Source organism: Macrotis lagotis, chromosome X (genome assembly GCF_037893015.1).
Source record: "Macrotis lagotis isolate mMagLag1 chromosome X, bilby.v1.9.chrom.fasta, whole genome shotgun sequence".
Classification (NCBI taxonomy): domain Eukaryota; kingdom Metazoa; phylum Chordata; class Mammalia; order Peramelemorphia; family Peramelidae; genus Macrotis; species Macrotis lagotis.
Window position 1 is genome coordinate 268,090,536 of NC_133666.1, and position 19,449 is coordinate 268,109,984.

At 33.1% G+C, this 19,449-nt stretch overlaps 1 protein-coding gene across 5 annotated transcripts in view; it reads left to right on the forward strand.

The window, feature by feature from the left end:
* IL6ST (interleukin 6 cytokine family signal transducer) overlaps nucleotides 1-18,103 on the forward strand; it is a 38,267-nt gene extending 20,164 nt beyond the window's left edge. For 4 of the 5 annotated variants that reach the window (XM_074206836.1, XM_074206837.1, XM_074206839.1 and 1 more), the window contains 8 exons: nucleotides 1,333-1,543; nucleotides 3,191-3,373; nucleotides 5,630-5,731; nucleotides 8,956-9,102; nucleotides 9,391-9,531; nucleotides 10,474-10,570; nucleotides 11,298-11,379; nucleotides 12,300-18,103. In XM_074206836.1, the coding sequence (XP_074062937.1) occupies nucleotides 1,333-1,543; nucleotides 3,191-3,373; nucleotides 5,630-5,731; nucleotides 8,956-9,102; nucleotides 9,391-9,531; nucleotides 10,474-10,570; nucleotides 11,298-11,379; nucleotides 12,300-13,046 (1,710 nt within the window). In that variant the 3' untranslated portion in view covers nucleotides 13,047-18,103. The remainder of the gene's footprint in view (nucleotides 1-1,332; nucleotides 1,544-3,190; nucleotides 3,374-5,629; nucleotides 5,732-8,955; nucleotides 9,103-9,390; nucleotides 9,532-10,473; nucleotides 10,571-11,297; nucleotides 11,380-12,299) is intronic. The other variant, XM_074206838.1, reaches the window with a different exon arrangement.
* Nucleotides 18,104-19,449: the final 1,346 nt, after the last annotated feature.

The window sequence follows — 19,449 nt, forward strand, 5'->3', positions numbered from 1 at the left end:
CGTCTGTGAAAATGGGAATAAGGCTATTTAGTCAGCCATTCTAGTATCTTTGCCAAAAACACCTTAAATGGGGTCATGAAGATATACACACATACAACTGAAATGACTGAATAACAAATAAATGAATGTATATAAGTATAAAATCATATAATCCCAGGTGAGCTAGTTAACTCTACAAAAGAAAGTTGTGCTTTTTAGAAGAAATAATAACCCTCCCTATTAAATATGATCCTATGAATGGTCACATCAATCATTTAATAATCACATATTTTAGGGTGCATTCATAAGCATGCATTTTGGATGCTGTTATTTATCTCAAAAATTGAAATTTGTATCACTTAACTGGATTGGCTTATATAGTCAACTTGATTTGGTCATTAGGGGTGCTGAAAACAGAATCATGTTTTTCATTTGTCTCACAATCACATACACACATGCACATACACACATATTGACTAACTTTTCAATACTTCAATAACCAAATCAAGTTGATTGTGCAGCTAGATCTCAATAAGTAAAAATAGTGAATCTCCTAAAATAGTCATATGTAATAAATTCACACTATTCATAGTTATAATTATATAAAAGACAGTACTTGGTTCCAGCTCTATGCAGTAGAAATTCAGGGGATTAATTATATATACTAATCAAGACATATATACAGATATATAGATATATATAGATATATATAGATATATATACACACATCACCTACTTAATAGGAGTGCTGTGAAGATCAAAGGATGATAGAATATATATATATATGGTAAGGTGCTTTACAAACCTTGGAGCACCATGGAAATAGATTATTATTGTTGCTGCTGTAGAATAATTATCATCAGTAGTTGAAAAATTCAAAGTGTTTTAAGTACATTTATTTCCCTTCCCCAACCATTCTAGCTTAGACTCTTCTTCTGCTCTTTGTTTATATGCTAGGCCTTCCTAGTTCTGCTCAAGTATCTTATGCTGTGCAATGTGACATAAGGAAGCAAGGCCTGTATTAGATAATAGAAGACTTGGATTTAAGTTCTGCATCTTCCATTGTAGGGAAATTACTTTACTATTCTGAATCTCAGTTTTTTCATCTGTAAAATGGTGATTATTATGTTTGCTTTACATACTTTACAAATTAGTTGTTAAGCTCAAATGAGCTAATATATATGATATAACGCTCTGTGTATCCAACTCTATGCTAAGGAAAGATGTTACAATAAAGCATACAGAGACTTGACCTGGTTGTAGAATAATTGAATAGTTGAAATAATGCAAGTGAAGAATATGTTAAGTATTGTCTGTGCCTCACGAAATAAACTATAAGTACTTTCTTTACAGACTTTGCCTCGATCTGAAGCCAATGGAAGAATCTTAGATTATGAAGTAAATCTAAGTGGAGGCAAAACACCAGATTTCCCAGTATGCACTAATGATACAAAATTGACTCTGAATGTCACAAATGATCGTTATGTCGTAAGTCTGAAAGCTCGTAATATAGTTGATAACTCTGATCCATCTACTTTAACAATTCCTCGCCCTGACTTCAAAGGTTTGTATCTCTGAAAGAGCATAGGCATTGTTTTGATGTCTGTCATTTTTTAAGATTATTTTACTTTTTTTAATGCCTAGATGTATGTCTCATTGATAATTAAATTAATTGATACCAAATTTATAAAAATTAGATTTTACTTTTCGATTCCCTGATTAAAGTATTTTAGTAATTGAAACACATCTCAAAATCAAACTAAAGCCAAAGCATGCTTTTTCCTTTCCTATGATGTTGATTAGACAGGCAGATGGCACGGTAGATAGAGATCCAGGCCCAGAGTCAGGAAGACCTGAGTTCACATTTGCCCTCAGTATTTACTAGCAGTGTGACCTTGAGCAAGTCACTTAACCCAATTTTATTTTAGTTTCCTCATCTATAAAATAAACTAGAGAAGTAATTGGCAGACCACTCCAGTCTCCTTGCTAAGAAACCCTAGATGGGATCAGAAAGAAAAGGACAAAATTGAAATGATTGAACAGCAAGATGTATAAGAAAGGACATTTTACCCATTTGTTGACTTCAGTGAGAGTAGTAATTAAAATGTTGTGCAACATGGTTCCTTCAAACATATGCTACATACCAAAATTTATTTATGGGGTTATACTTGTTTATCAAAATAAATTTTAGGGCAGCTGGGTGGCACAGTGGATAAGAGCACCGGCCCTGGAGTCAGGAGTATCTGAGTTCAAATCCGGCCTCAGACACTTAATAATTACCTAGCCGTGTGGCCTTGGGCAAGCCACTTAACCCCATTTGCCTTGCAAAAACCTAAAAAATAAATTTTAGTTCAGATAGTCCTACAAAATCAATTCATTGTATTCAGAGATTCTTTAGGTTGTTTTCGTTTTGTTTTTGCCAGGGCAAATGGGGTTAAGTGGCTTGCCCAAGGCCACACGGCTAGGTAATTACTAAGTGTCTGAGACCGGATTTGAACCCAGGTACTCCTGACTCCAAGGCCGGTGCTTTATCCACTGTGCCACCTAGCCACCCCACTGTGCCACCTAGCCACCCCACTGTGCCACCTAGCCACCCCCACTGTGCCACCTAGCCACCCCAGTGTGTCACCTAGCCACCCCCAGAGATTCTTACATAACTAATTCCTACACTAATTCAGAATTAGGCCTTGTTCCCAGCTTTCATTAATAACCCTAGAGCCATCTTCATAGTATTAAGAGTAGCTAACTACTTTATCCCTTTCATGATGTGGAATAGCAACCCTAATATGCCCTAAGACCTTTTCTACCTAATCTCATAAGTGATCCCTCAGTTTTCTGACCACATTTTAAAAAATATCTATTAGCAAGCAAGGAGTCTGTTTTAAAACTGCTCTAAATTAAAAAATGGGTCAGATCTTCACTTTTCTGCTTTATATACTTGCAGCTTTTTATCTCTATTCTTTTAGATTACTTAGAGATTTTTATAAATTTAAATATTTCATAGAGAAAGTAATAATTTTGTAGTTTTACAGATAAGGATAATTTGCTATTATTTTACATCACTACTTTATGCATGGGGAAACGTTCTTGTTAAGAAGATTGCAAAAAAAGAATTATTTAGTTATTTTTAATATTCTAAAGCTCAAATAACAGCTGTATTCTTTAAAGCAAGCAATTAATGTCTTCTTCAAACATGTGTTTCCTTCTTTAGCAGGTCACCCTGTCACAAATCTTACAGCATTTCCTAAAGATAATGCACTTTGGGTAAAGTGGATACCTCCAAATGAACCTGTAAATAAATATATACTAGAGTGGTGTGCATTATCTGACAATATGCCATGCACTCCTGATTGGCAACAAGAGGACAGTACTGTGAAACAAACCTACTTAGAAGGTAACCAAGACTAAGAAGAAGTATTTTCATTTTGACATTCTTTTATTAGCATAACCCTGTGTGTTTCATAAACAAATAGCAGCAAGAGAGCAGCAAGAGAGCAGCAAGATGAACTAGTGCCCAGGTTTCTGAGATATGGCCTTCTTGAGATAATGGGGAAGAAAATTACTGAATTAACTAATACACAGAAAAAAATCTAGTAGATTAAATAGTACCTTTCATTACTATTGTATTATCGATTGCCACCAGGTATTGTGTACTTGCAGGCTGATATTGATCAATTAATAGTTGAAACAATATAATTAATTAGATTCATGCAGACACAAGATAGGGGGGGAATGTATGAGTGTGTGCATGAGTATATGTGGAGAGGGTAGAAGGAATATCCCATTATTTATTAGAAAAATTTGGACTCTAGAAAGTAGCACAAGATAAGAAATTGGGAGACTGATCTTATGTGACTCTCCAACCAGCCCACTGTAGAAATCAAGCAAATCACTGTGCCTTAATATCCTCACTTGTAAAATCATAATACAACTGGCCATCCCAACTTGGAATTAAATAATATTTTGAAACAAAGGAACTGTATATAATCTTCATATATGATATATATATGATAATTTTAAGACCACTTTTTAACATCCAAAGAAAAGTCATAAACTCCCACATGATCATAATTATACTATTAATATTTGTTGATTAAGAAAATACATGACAAGCTATTTTAAATTAAATTTAATTCTTTTCATTACAGTAACATTTACATACTCTTTTTTTAAAAAAGAGTAATCCATGTGCAGCCCTGAAAGATATGTTTGCGTATTAATGTATTCATAGCCCCTTTGCCTTGCAACTTACAGATAGGAAAGAACTGATTAAGCCAATTCTCTCTTCTTTTATAGACAAGGAAACTGAGACCCAGAGAAGAAAAGTGATTTTCTCAAGGTCACCTAGCTAGTTAATGACAAAGCCAGGAAATAGTTGTAAATGTTTCTTAAAACACCCAATAAATGGGAAGGCATTTTGAAAAACTTAAAAAGCACTATATAAAAGAAAGGTAATTAAGCTCTTCAAATCTATGATCATTTGTTAGTTCTTAGTAATTATTTTCATGATAAAAATTCTAAAAAGAAAACAAAAATTATTCAGCTTATATTGACTTTTCTAATTAAGTACAACAGTTCCTCTAGAATATATCAGTGAACCCAGAAGAAAGTGAAAAACGCACTCTTGTTAGAAAAATCATTGATGGGGTGGCTAGGTAGCAGTGGATAAAGCACCTGCCCTGGAGTCAGGAGTACCTGGGTTGAAATCTGGTCTCAGACACTTAATAGTTACCTAGCCGTGTGGCCTTGGGCAAGCCGCTTAACCCCGTTTGCCTTGCAAACGCCTGGGGAAAAAAAAAGATTAATGTAGCCTTTTAGATTTGCATTGAAAGCCTCTATTTTAATACAGAAAAACATAGATTTAGAGCTAGAAGAGAACTCAGAGTTCATATTCCTAACTCCTGGAAGAAAAATCTAGTATTTCAAACTTGGTTGATTTACAAAAGTAAGGAAAAAAAGATGTCAAATTAAGAAAATATATATTTTATGCTGAAATGACAATTAAATTGCTGGAAAACAGTTTGCCATTGCCAGTTATTTCTTCTGCATAGATAAATAATTATCTTAAATTTAAGATTTTTGAAATTGAATGGTTTTTGGACATTTTTATTTCAAGGTAAATTTGGAAAAATTGCACTGAGCTAGGAACAGAGAGGCTTAATCTATGCCCCAGGGTAATACCAGGGGTTAAGGGATGACTTCTCTCTGCCGCCTTACTTTTCAGGAAACCTCATTTGGTTACATGTCAAGATATCAGGAAACCTTGCTATTTAAACAGCTGCCTTATCCTCAATGTGTGAAACTAATTGTCAAACTTGGCACAGTTTTAGACCAGTTGTTAAATTCTTTTCAGTATAGTCTGATAATACAAACTTTTGTACAAAAGTAACTCATTAAATTGGTTTAAGTTTTGTATTTCACTGAACAAGCAAACAGAAGTTAAACTTTCAGATTCCTGGGCTTTCAATTCAGTGGGAATTATGAAGAGAGCAATTGCTACAAAATTTCTATTTAAAAAATTAGGCTGTTGAATGGTCATAAAATATATAATACATTACACATAAACTACATCATTCATAGCCCAGGATCATAATTATTTGAAATCTTTCATTGTGGAAAACAGTGTTTAATTTGTCATTCTTAATTTTAGGAAAGTTAAGGAACAATACATGTTATTTGATAACAGTTACCCCAGTGTATGATGGCGGTCCAGGAAGTCCCCAGTCTGTAAAGGCCTATCTTAAACAAGCTCGTAAGTTCAAAGTCACTTTTTTTTTTAGTTTTTCAATTTGTTTCAAATTTAAATACAAAATAAGAAAAGAAAAAAAACATTATTGTGTGCAGAATGTGAGAAGATTCAATATAAAACAATAAATTGCCATTTCAAGAAAACATATTTAATAAATACTTATAAATAATAAATACTACACATTGTGTTCAAAGCTGTCCATCTTTACTTCTTTATAGGTTTTCTTTTCCTCTTTGCTGTGTACTTTTTTATGTTATTTTCCCTCAATCCCCCCAGAAGGCTATAATTAAGTGCCGTTAAAAATATATGTATGCATATATGTGTGGATGCATATATGTATATGTGCATGCACACACTTATATCTCTAATCATACACATACATTCAAACATATATGTCAGATCGTACTATAATAATTTCCTTTTGTCTTGTTTCTCTGAAAATGGATAGCATCTTCCTTCATAAGTTGCATTTTTCTAAATTCACCAACTCATTCTACACCACAGCAATACTCCAACTTTATACTGTTTAGTTATTTTGAATAGTCTCAGAACAATATTAATATGATTGACATATAGTATAGTTTCACTGTTTTTTGTTTTGATTAAATCTGTTTTGGCTTTAACTTTGTCTGAGATTATGATTATTATCCCTGCTTTTTTTTACATAAATAATTCTATTTCTGACCTTTATTTTATGTTTGTGCTTATCTTTCATTTTTTTAGCATTTCCTGAAAGCAACATATTGTTGAATTCAAATTCTAAACTGATTTCTTTTTCCATTTTATGGGTGAATTCATCACATTCACATTCTAAGCAATAATTACTTGTTTATTTTCCTCCTTCCTTTTCCTTCTCACTCTATTTCTGTACCTCCTCACTCTTCTGCTTTACTTCTGTCCATTACCTTGTCGTATTCCTTAATCTACACTCCTCCAAGAATCCCTCTCTTATTCTCTCTTCCCCATCCTATCTACTTGCCCTCTTATTTCTCTGTGAATTTAGAAGACTTCTATGTCCTTTCAAATATATTTATATATTGTTCCATCTTTAACCCATTCTTATAATCTTTACACCTTTCTATCCCCATCTTATCCTATTCCCTCACCTTATTTCTTTATAAATTTAGATTTTTATACCATTCCAAGTATATATGTTGTTCTTTCTTTAACCCAGATATGATATGAGTGGATTCCCTCTAAAAATTCCTCCCTTCTCCTCTTCCTTCTCTATAGCCTTATCCTCTTATTTATTCCTGAATTTAGAAGACTTTTATATTCTTCTAGATATGTATGTGTATAGCTATAGATTGTTCCATCTTTAACTCATTCCCAATGAGAGTAGGGCTCCAGAACTACCAGCCCTTCTCTCTCATCTAATTCCTCACTGTCAGTTCTTCCTCTCACACCTCATTTATAAAGATGATCTTTTTTACTTTTTTCTATACCATGTTGCTTTTTAGAATCACATCAGATTCAATTCTACCCCAGTCTTTCAAACTAATGAGAATTACAGACATTTAGTTTATCTTTCCTCATGTAAAAAAGTAAACAATTTGTCCTTATTGAGTCCCTTGTAATTAGTCTTTGATGTTTACTTTATATTTCTCTTGGATCTTAAATTCTAGTCTTTCTCAACAAAAACCTGAAAGTCTGGCAACTATACTAATGACAATTATACAATTTATCTTTCTGCATACAAAAAATAAATAATTTGTTCTTATTGAATCTCTTATAATTATTCTTTTGTGTGCCCTATATTTCTCTTGTATCTTAAGTTCTAATCTTTTTGCAACAAAATCCTGAAAGTTTGGCAGTTTATTGAATATCCATTTTGCTGTTGTTGTTTGGGATATAATACTTAATTTTGCTGGGTATGTTATTTTTTACCACAGTCCCAGTTCTTTAGCTCTTCAATATATAGTATTCCAAGATGTAGCCTCTGCTAGATCTTGTGTAATTTTAATTGTGCCTCCACTATATTTTAATTTGTTTCTTTTTCTTGTTGTTCATAATATTTTCTCCTTAACCTGGGGAATTTGGAATTTGATTAAAATATTCCTGTAGGTTTTCCTCCTAGGTTCTCTTTCAGCTGATGCTTGGTGGATTTTTTTCTATTTCTACTTTCTCTTCTTCAAGACAGTTTTCTTTAATTATTTCTCATAGTATTGTATCAAGATTCTTTTTTTTTTGATCATAGCTTTCAGGTAGTCTGATTATTATGTTTATTATTTCTTGGTCTCTTTTGGCTTTGTTGATTTCCTTTTATGCAATTCTAGTTTTCAAGGAGTTGTTTTTCTTCCCTAAGATACTGGATCTCTTTTTCCCATTGATTAACTTTGTTTTCATAACTTTCTTGTTTTCTTGGCTTTTTTTTTTAATTTTTCCTCAGTCTCTCTTATTTGATTTTTAAGGTCTTTTTTAAGTTCTTTGAACTCTTTTTGAGTGGCTAACCAGTTAAAGTTACTCTTTGGAGTAAGAGAGGCTTCCCCCCCTGCTTCAGTATCTTCCTCTGTAGATAATCTCTAGTCCTGGGCTTCTTATAGTTATTTTTTGAGCTTTGTCCTGGTCTACCTCTGCACTCCTTTCTCCCGTGAAGTCACAGCTAGTCTCCCTATCTCACCCTCCCTAAAAACCCTCCAGTAACTATAACCGTAGTCTCTCCTCTGGCTTGGAACCAAAACTAAGAACTCAGTTCTCTTGTAAGTGCCCACAGATAGTAGTACCACTGCCCCACTGTTTCTGCACTATCTGGGCTATGTCCTGGCAGCAGTGGTTCCCTCAATTCCCCCCACCCCCCACTCAGAAGTCCAACTCCCACTCTATCCAGGTGGCGAAATTCCTGTGACTGAAGCCAGGTTACCTCCCAACCCAGCTGCCCCCAGAGCTCACCTAACACTAGCTACCTCAGAGGAATTAGCCTGGAGGTACTTACACTTTACTTAGGCTGAATCATAGTCCTGGTTGTCTTAGGAGGACCACTGGTCTGCCCCAATTCTTGTTTTTCCCATCTACGTTTAGTTGTTATTTTGTCTTGTTTGTGGTGGAAATCTGGAAAGTTTGGAATTTTCTCACTTACTCTGCCATCTTTCCAGAATTCTCTCTAGGAATTCGCAAAACCACTTTATCTGACTATTTTAAAGAATGATTTTGAAATATTTTGTCACTTTAAAATTATATTTTCACCAATTTCTATGATTTTCTAATCAAATGAATATTTTCTGTGGCAGGTCCTTCTAGAGGTCCTACTGTCCGAACAAAAAAAGTGGGGAAAAATGAAGCTGTCTTAATGTGGGAGCACCTTCCTGTGGATGAACAGAATGGATTCATCAGAAATTATACCATATTTTACAGAACTAACAGTGGAAATGAAACAGGTAAAGAAGGAAACTAAAAGCATCAACTATTTAGATATGAATTTGTCTAACCTTTTAAAATGCTTATCTCAGTCTATTTAATATTGACATTTAGCATAGAAGACTAGCAGCTAGTCTTTTGATGTAAAATGTGCTTTGTCATCATTTTCATGGTTCTAACATTTTTCAGCAATAGAAATAATAAAATTATGACAGTTATTCTCTTGTGATAAAAGTCCTTTTGATTGTTATTGGATCAAGTGAGGAAAATAGATCTGGTTGCTAAGCATTTTTATTTATTTTCTACAGCTGTGCTTGTGAACTCATCGCACACAGAATATACACTTTCCTCCCTGACTAGCGACACATTGTACATGGTACGAATGGCAGCATCTACAGATGAAGGGAAGACAGAAGGGCCAGAATTCACGTTTACTACTCCAAAGTTTGGTAAGAGATCATGAATTGGTATTTAAAAAAAAAAAAAAAAAAAGATAAAAGTGGACTCCCTGCTTATTGCTGAAAGTATGTCTCTAGATACAGAGTAATTAAATATTCTTAGCTATCTATGTATTTAATTGTAGGAAAAGAATTAAAATTGTAGGAAAGAATTAAAAGTAGTATTATATTTTTTAACCAATCATTTCTATAAACTATTATTTCATTGGTTTGTTTATTTGTTTATACTTGTGAATACTTCAGGGTGAAAAAACTGAAATGATATTTCACAGGACCCTAAGAATAGAATCAAACACATTCCACCAACCCCTTTGTTTCTCAGAGGAAAATCTTGAATATCCTCCCATTTAACTGAGGGTCTTTTCATATCTTCTGATTTTATATCAATGCCCACATTCAAATTAAAGTTTATCAATGTTCTAAACACTAGGGAGTCTTTTCCTATTCTACCACTCTACCCCAGCATTTTGGAAGGGGGTCCACAAGGGACAAAGGATCATTTTTTAATATATTTTTTGATGTTTCATATTGTTTATTGTGAATTGCCAGAACCCAGAGATTCATTGCCTATTGGCTAACCTAGTGAAGAGCTGCTCTGTGTCTGGCTTGCAGGTGATATTCTGTAACCAAACCTGTACTTGAACTCTCACCAGCATTTGCACTCTACTGGCACAGCCTTCCAAAGCCCACAATTACCTTTGCTTCACAATATTATTCCATTAGACTGGGAGTCTCCAGGATGTCAGGGACTATCTTCTTCCTTTCTCTATCCCTCCAGTACTTAGCATAGTGTCTGGCTTTTAATCAATGATTATGGTTTAACAATAGAGCATCACTGGAGTGCTTTTATGGAAGACACACTTAAATGAGTGCACATACAGCTAGAATACCTTTCCAGTTTTACATTTCTCTTAACTTTTTTTTTCTTCTTAGCTCAAGGAGAAATTGAAGCCATAGTTGTGCCTGTATGCTTAGCATTTTTGTTGACTACTCTTCTGGGAGTATTGCTCTGTTTTAACAAAATAGACCTGTAAGTACTTTTATAGTTCATTTTGTTCTTATATTTTAAAAGTCGCTAACTTGTTCAAAATTAATTCATGATAAGCACAGAAATAGGTTTCTTAAGCTTTAAAAGTTTTATTTTAATCTAAATACATCTAGCAATATAATAACACTTCTTTTTAAAATGTATTTAAGGCAATGGGATTAATGACTTGCCCAAGGTCACACAGCTAGGCATTTTTTTAAGTGACTGAGATCAGATTTGAACTCCACTGCACCACCTAGCTGCCCCAAATACTTGCTTTTTAAAACACACTTCTTTATATTCTTGGTTCAAAGAATATGTGGAATTCTAAAAATATGAAATCTGAAAATCCTGGATAAATAAAATATAATTAAAAAAATTTTATTTCATACTACCACCCAAGAGTATTTTATGAAAAGGCAACTATACTATTTTTAAAATCTCCTACCATTTTGTGAACTGTAAAGTTTTTAAAAATTATTAATTGCCTAATAGAATGAACTTTAGTGCCTTTAGGAGCAATTTATTAGTTGTCATACTTACCTTTGCCATTGGTTGTTTCCTTATGGATAAACTAAGTTTCTTAACTGTATATAACACTAAAACTTGTTGCAATGGGAAGAATTAAGGGGTTTTGTTGACTACTTGCTAAACATTCCTGCTTTGAAAATAATAACTTTTTAAAAATGAATACATTTCTTTAAATGTGTCATTTTCCTCCCATTTCAAGGATTAAAAAACATATTTGGCCTAATGTTCCAGATCCTTCAAAGAGTCATATTGCTCAGTGGTCACCTCCCACACCAACTAGGGTAAGATACAAATTTATCTAGATTTTATAGGAATACACAGTCACAAAGTATGAACCTTGAGCTTAAAAGAAATGAATAGAAGCAAAGAAATTGATACAATTGATACAATTTGAAAAAATTCTCATAGACTTCAGGTTGATACTTCCATCATAGCATATTTTATTATCATGTTGTTAAGCAAAAGAACTATTTTCCAACATTTAAAACACTTTGTTGGGCTTAGGGGTTTATTGTTGGGTTTTTTAGTCCCCTTTGTATTGATGCCTAAATAATTTTGCATTAATCTTTTCTTGAATAAATTTTATAATCATATCTGACTACCCTGTTAACATTTAACAGATTAGAAGATATTTATGTCCATATGCACAAAAATATACATGTGTCTCCATATGTATACCTATTCTGCAGTATGTACCCGAAGGTTTCCATCCAACTAATAGTGTGGTTTTGTTATCACAGACTTTTTGTTTTCTGTCCAGATAGAATCTTGTAATTATTTTCTAATATTTGTAGGACTTTTGTCTTAGAAAATAAAACTACAAGTAAAATGGAGGGAAAAATTCATGTAACTTTTAGGGTTAATTACTTGATTCCATGTACATTTATTAAGCACTCACTATTTGAACTATGCTAGGTTCTGGGGTACAGAAACATTAACGGGATAGCTCTAGCTTCAGGGTGTTTAAAGTGATTCATATTTCTAAACCAAAATGAATTCGCCATCTCCAGACTCATCTAGATTACTTTGCATTTAGTGAATTTTCTGTCTTTCTGATGAAAGTTGGAAAATTTTCAGATGAACTCTTAGATTGTTTTATTTGAATCTACCTTCAGTACAATACATGTTTTATTATTTTACTTCTGAAAAAAATAGCATGAATGTACATGATAAAAGATACACTGTTTTCTCTCTTTCTCAGCACAATTTGCACCCCAAAGATCAGATGTACCCAGAAGGCAATTTCACTGACAGTGATGTCAGTGTTGTGGAAATAGAAGCAAATGTTAAAAAGACTCTTCCAGAAGATCTAAAGTCATTAGATCTCTTCAAAAAGGAAAAAATAACTACTGAGGGGCACAGTAGTGGTATTGGAGGCTCTTCATGCATGTCATCTTCGAGGCCAAGCATTTCTAGTAACGAGGAAAGTGAATCTGGACAAAATACTTCCAGCACTGTGCAGTATTCTACAGTGGTCCACAGTGGCTACAGGCACCAGGTTCCCTCAGTGCAGGTCTTCTCAAGGTCTGAGTCCACCCAGCCCTTGTTGGACTCAGAGGAACGGCCAGAGGACTTACAGATTGTAGAGAATGGAGGAAGTGGCGATGGCGCATCACCCCGGCAGCAATATTTCAAACAAAACTGTAATCAAGAGGAAATCAGTCCAGATCTATCACATTTTGAAAGATCAAAGCAAGTTTCTTCAGTGAATGAAGAAGATTTTATTAGACTTAAGCAGCAGCAGAAGACAGATCAAAGATCACAGTCCTCTGGATCCGGACAAATGAAAGATTTTGAAGATGTTTCTGCAGCAGATCATTTTGTTGCAAGTACCGAGGGACAAATTCAGAGATTTGAACCAATTAATTTAGAGGCAGCAGCTGATGAAGGAATACCTAAAAGCTACTTGCCTCAGACTGTCAGGCAGGGGGGCTATGTGCCTCAGTGAGGGACTTGAGCAGGGATTGTTTTCCTGCAAAGTAAAGCTAAATATCCTTTTATCTGTGACCAGATAAAACATCACATCTCTAAGGCGGTTATTTGACCTCCTGGACTAAGCTTACTTTTACTTCAATGGGCTATTTCTCTTCCAGAATAACTGGGATCCTATGTCAAGCACTACATGAACTGTTTTGCATCCTGTCTAAATAGTTAAATTTGTGCTGCTTCAGGATGTATGCATTTACTTTTCTAAAATTCTTTAATTGAAACTTTTCATTTCCATTTTGTTATTGAGAAAACTGAGGGTATTTAAACAGTCAGCATGGTTGGACTGACCCAGAAAGTTACGAATGGAAGAAGTGCAGATATTTGAACTTAGAAAGTTTTTTTTTAAGGGAAACATCTTTGGTTTTCATGTTTTGCTTTATATAATAATTAATGAATGAGGGTTCTGTAGATAATATGACTGATTTCTACATGCCACAAAAATGGTCAGTCTCATTATTATATAGTACAACCATAAATAAATTAGGTCTCCTCAGTTGACTCCTTTTCAATTAAGATGATGCCACTGATTATTCCCACAGAACTCAAATTGCAGGTCCTTCATTTTAGCAAATTAAAAGGCTTTGATTTTTTATTTGCCATATTGTATATCAAATATCATCTTCACTTCTCTAAGGTGTACTTTCAGGAGAGAGGAATGGCAAGATACTACTACCATGAACCTTACTTAGGCAAATTCTTTTATTTCAAGTATACAAGTTCTTAGTTCATGTTCAAGTTCAAGTGGAAAGATGAATGCTGAAAACTGCTTTAGGCATTTTTAATAAGCCATTTGTAGTTTGCAGAGGTTTGAATTTGTTTGAATTTGTAACATTTCTCTATTGGTATATTTTGAAATTATAGATTCTTATTAGACTTTAGAAAATATGGTTAGAGAAGCACTTTATCTAAACTTTTATCTTCAGTTTAAAATTTCTTTTAATATATTTTGTGTTTTTCTTTGTAGTTAAGTTAGAAGCATTGAAAAATTACTGGGTTTTTCTTAGCACTTGACTCATTTGATGCTAGATATCACTTTCCACCAAGTAAAAAAAAACTTATACATATTGATTTTCCTAGACTTATAATCATTGTCATCATCAGAATTATAGTTACTTATTTACTAAAGAAATTTTAACAAGATACTATATACTAGTACAGAAGTAGAATGGAAAGTAAGCATACCCAGACTTATTAATTCAGTCTTATGATTAAGGACTTTATAAATATACTGTCTTATCTTTCAGGGGCCTAGGAACTACCCCCCCCATACTTATGATATGAATCTTGTTCATGTGTTCTTTGTATCACCTCCTAAAAAGTCCATTCTCAGCCAATATTTTAATAAGGTAGAAGTAGCTGGACAAATTGGCTAAATACTTGGTGAGCTTTTTCTCATTTGAAGCTTTAACTATCAGTAAAATAGATTCCTCCTATCTAAGAAAGGGATTAACAGCTACTGTTTTGTTTATCAGATTTGAGTTACAGAAATCAGACAGACTTTCAGATATAATGCCATTTACTTAGAGGTTAAGTAGTCTTTACCATGACTAAAACAGTCACTAAGTGAACTGGTGTGTATTTCAAGAAATAAAATTATTCTTCTAACATATTAATTGTTCACCCTAGACTTCTCACTTTGTTTTTGATAGTATGTTATCCTTCCATTTTAATATTTTATACTTAACAAAGAAGCTAAATGGCCTAGTGAATGTAAAACCAGTATAAAGTTCCTTTTCAAAATGTTTTCATGGAGGCAGCTAGGTGGCACAGTGGAAAGTGCGCCAGCCCTGGAATCAGGAGGACCTGAGTTCAAATCCAGATTCAGATACTTAATGATTACCTATCTGGAAGTCACTAACCCAAAACCAAAAAAAAAATTTTCATGTTTTTGCTCTCGTTTATTAGACAATCTTAACTTTCCATATAGCATCTAGTTTCCTGAGTCATAAAAGATTGCTTTTCACATCAATGGAATTAGTTTGGCCACTGATTTTCACCTGTTTGATGTCATAGCCCCATTTAATTGTCTGGTGAAACCTGACCCCTCTCAAAACTATGTTTTACATGCACAGAATAAAATTCAGAGGATTACAGAGAAAACCAATTTTATTGAAATAGTTATTAAAATTTTTTTTTAAAAACAATTCACAGACTCCAGGTTAGGAACCCTAGATCTATTCAGCCTCATTCATTTTGGATATTAAAGAGCATTTTTCTGGTATGAGCTAGAACCAGATCTCAAAAATTCTGTGATTCTATAAAACTTGAGATCCAAGCAATAGACTCAGGTTAGAAAATTCAGGAGCTTTAACTGCCTTTTAAAGTGGAACTTAAATACAGAACCTACAAAGTATTAACTTTTTACAAATACCATCTGACTAAATTTTATTTTCTTTTAAGATAATCTCTCCCAGACTTGTCATCCAATTCCCAAGATTACCCTGAATCAAATCAAAATGTAATTGGGACATTTTTGACAAATAAAAATACAATAAAAAAGATAATATCACATAAAATATGCAGATCACTTGTATACAGTTTAATGGCTCCAGTTTCTATTTGTGTTTATAGTACTATAGGATGCTTCCCTGACCCTTATCACTTTCTACATCTAATATCCTGGAGAATAGGCCAAACTGTTGTTATTCTGTATGCATAGCATATAGCAAATGCCCTTTTACAAAGTAGGTACCTAATAATTACTGAATTGAGTAGAAAGGTTTTATTTTTAAACATAATATTCCTTTTTTTTTTAATCAAGTCATACTTATCTAAGTGGAATTTTTGTGAATGATTGTACTTGGTGAAACACAATCTGGTAATTTGGGAATTTTTTTTTTTTGGTGTATTGGGATTTTTTAATTTGGTTGGTTTCTTAAGTATCCCTTTGCTTTTGAATTTTACTTAGTTTCTATTCCACAGTCTATGCTTAATTTTTTTTACAAAATTTTCAACAGGTGAAACCTGTGAAGTTTTTATTTTATATCAATCAGCTGGTAGAGTAACATAATAATTTCATAAATGAATCTTTCCTTGTATATTGTGCAAGTGTACTAAACAAGAGTATTCTGTTTTCATATATATAAGTAATCTAATGTTTTTAAACTAAACAGTCTTAGGATAAATAAATCCTTTTTGACATCCATTAAGTGCCTAAAATATGTTCATAATTGGACTAGGCACTGTGCAGAACATAATCCAGTTGAGATGACATAAAAAACACTAGAAAAATTTTAAATCAGAATATGATGATTTTGTCCTTGGTTCTCGAAGACTACATCAGGGAGGTGATGCTATGTATGACAACCACGAGAATTGGATTTGAGTGAGGGGGTGCTGTGTTAAGTCACAGCCTCACTTTCTCCTCTGGAGCCATATTATGAATCAAAGTTCAGTCATCAGGACAACTGGCGATGGCCCTGGATTGAAGGAATTAGGGTTGTGTCCGAAGTCACACCTGAGTTCAGGGGCTGGTGCTCTATCCACTGTACTATTTAGCTAAGAAATGTAGACTGCTGTGATAATGGTGCCATGAAATTTCAAGTAAGGAAAAAGTTCAGTAGGATGTGTTTACAAAGTAGGTAATATCTTGAACAGGATCCTGAAAAAAGAATAGGACTTCCTTAAGGGAAACTGGCAGAATATATTATTCCTCAAAGAAGGAACATGGAAAGAGAAACAAATAGGGAATTTACCAAAGGATTATATCAAAACTGTCCTAGCCCTTATATATCTGTGGTCTAACATTTATTCCCTGAGGCTTTGTACATACAGACTATTCTAATACTAAATATATTCTAATAAAATCAGTAGACCAAAGTGGCTTTCTTATGTTCCCTTATAATGGTTATAATAATGGATACAAAGAAGAGAATTATCCATTTGTTTTGATTATTCTTTGCAATTTCAAACCAGCTTCATTCCTCAACCCAAATTTGCAGTATTAGAGCTGACAATTTAAATGCCAGGTTTTCCTCCCCTTTCAGCTTAACCCTACTTTCTCACCTTTTTTCCTCTTCTCCCCCCACCAAAAAATGTTCCACCTGTGAAGATGAGACCTTGCCTATAGCTAGTTTTTGGTAGGTAGAAAAAGGTTTGAAAACTTCATAAATTGGTTTCTCATTCTAATTCTTGGCTTCATTTAAGTAAAACATTCTTACATTCAAACCTAACAATAAAATTGAAAGGCATAATTTTAAAGAGTATAGTTACCTAATTTTTGGTTTAGGCTGTCTCAAGCAAAAGGGGATGACTTGGATGACTAAACTTTGATTTATAATAAATTTGGGGTGCTCTTTATGTAATCTTCCTCAAAAACTCAGGGAAAAGTCTTTAAAAGTAGCACTTAATATCTGGTTCTTATCTTTCTAAACGGAATATTCAAAATGATGTTAATAGTGTCACTTTTATGTATCGCAGCATTTAAAAGACATGGAGCATTAAGACTTGCATGAAAATATGTCACATCTACATTGCATATGATCTATGCATAGTACCAAAATAATCAGTCGATTGAAGACTTAAAAAGTATTGTTATATATAGGCCCAGTCATAGTATGAAGTCTGGCTTGAAATAGTATGTCTCTCCATTCTTCTTTTCCTTCCTCTTTTCCTTTCCTCCTTTGTAGTCGTTAGAGATTTAGGAGACTCTGAGCCATTTGAGAGCATCATGTGAACAAGATGTATAATGAGACACTCATGCATAAACACACATATGTTGTATGTGTATATACATATATGTGTGTATGTATGTATATGTTTAATATAGTAGAAGAAATCCAATTAACCAAACTCTTAAGACATGGAAGAATCTAAATAGAAACTTGTTTTTTGTGCAGATTCATTTTCAGTATCAGATTTTCACATACCTAGAGACTGGACATCCAAAAGATAAAAGTACACTTGGATATTATTATTTTACTTGCATTTTATCTAAAGAGGAAAAAAAAGCTACAATCTTATTTTTAATGTTAAATTACTATCGTGGGAGATAATTAAAGAAGATACTTGGCTTTGCACTTGTTTTGAATATGTAAGACAAATGTATGACAAATCTGATTTGTTTACAGAAAAATGATTTTACATCTAAACCTGATTATTGTCTTTAAATATTTGAGGTCAAAATGACTTTATTCTGGATTAAAATGACACTTTATCTGGAAAACAACCTCTTCATGGAGAAAGGTGAATTCAGTATTCAAGAGGTACATTTTGCTCAACTGTAGGAAAAAAAATTGTCAACCCCAACTAGATCACTATATTTAGGATTGTTAAATTTTAACAAATAGCAAGTATTAGTAGTCTAAAATGTACCATGTACCATTTTTATGACTAAATAAATAAAATAAAAGTTTTAAAAAAAATTTACCCATTAAAATGTAAAAAAAAAAAGGTTCTTGTCTTTTTTAAAAATATTATCTAGTGATGGAAGATGCCCAACATTTATGCCAAATAAGCTGAGTTGTTTATATGATGGAGAATTGGAAGTTAATATGACCTGAAAATAATTAGCAAAATCACTAATTGTGCACTTGTATATACTATATTATTTGCTAAACTTTATTAAGGATATTACAAGAACCAATCTGATAAGCTTGATTCCTATTGAAAAGATATTATGAAATTAAGACATATAGATGTATATATTTGTATATATATACAAAACACATTTGTAAATACAATCGTAACAAGCTTTTATTAACCAAAGGATTAATTTAGGTAGAATCTCATATAGTTTTGGACAGTGCTTGCTTTGCCAGCTCAAACACTAAAGCTGGAATGATAACAGCGAACACTACTAGCTAGCATGACCCCCATACAAGGCTGGCATGCAAATTCACTTTCCATATTTTTTCATTTGAACTATTAAAATCTGAAAAATCTAAAAAAACATTAGTTTTGGACAATAGGATTAAATTGAGTTGAAAACAAATCTTTATAACTTTTCACTATTTCTTCATCCACATATGCAGACACAGTTAAGCCAATCAAAATCACAACTGTAGAAAGAGAATGATTACACTGTAGAACTTTCAAAACTTTAACCAGTTGCCATGTTGATATAATTAAGTCAAGAAGGGGTGCTACTATACCATTTCTCGTTTCATAATTTTACTTTCTCTACATTGCTGTTTTTCTCAATAAAGCATTCTTTTTTTTTAAACTGTGTTTTGTCTTTCAAGTTTTATTTGCTTACCATTTCAATGAAGTATTTTATTCCTTTGGGATGGGTTAACTGTTTGAAAGTCATTGATGAGCTATTTAAAACTATTCAAATGAATGGGAGTCAAGCAGATCGAATAAGAATTTAACTTTCTGCAAGTCAAAAACTTAGATACTGGAAGCTCTGTGGTCAGGATTGC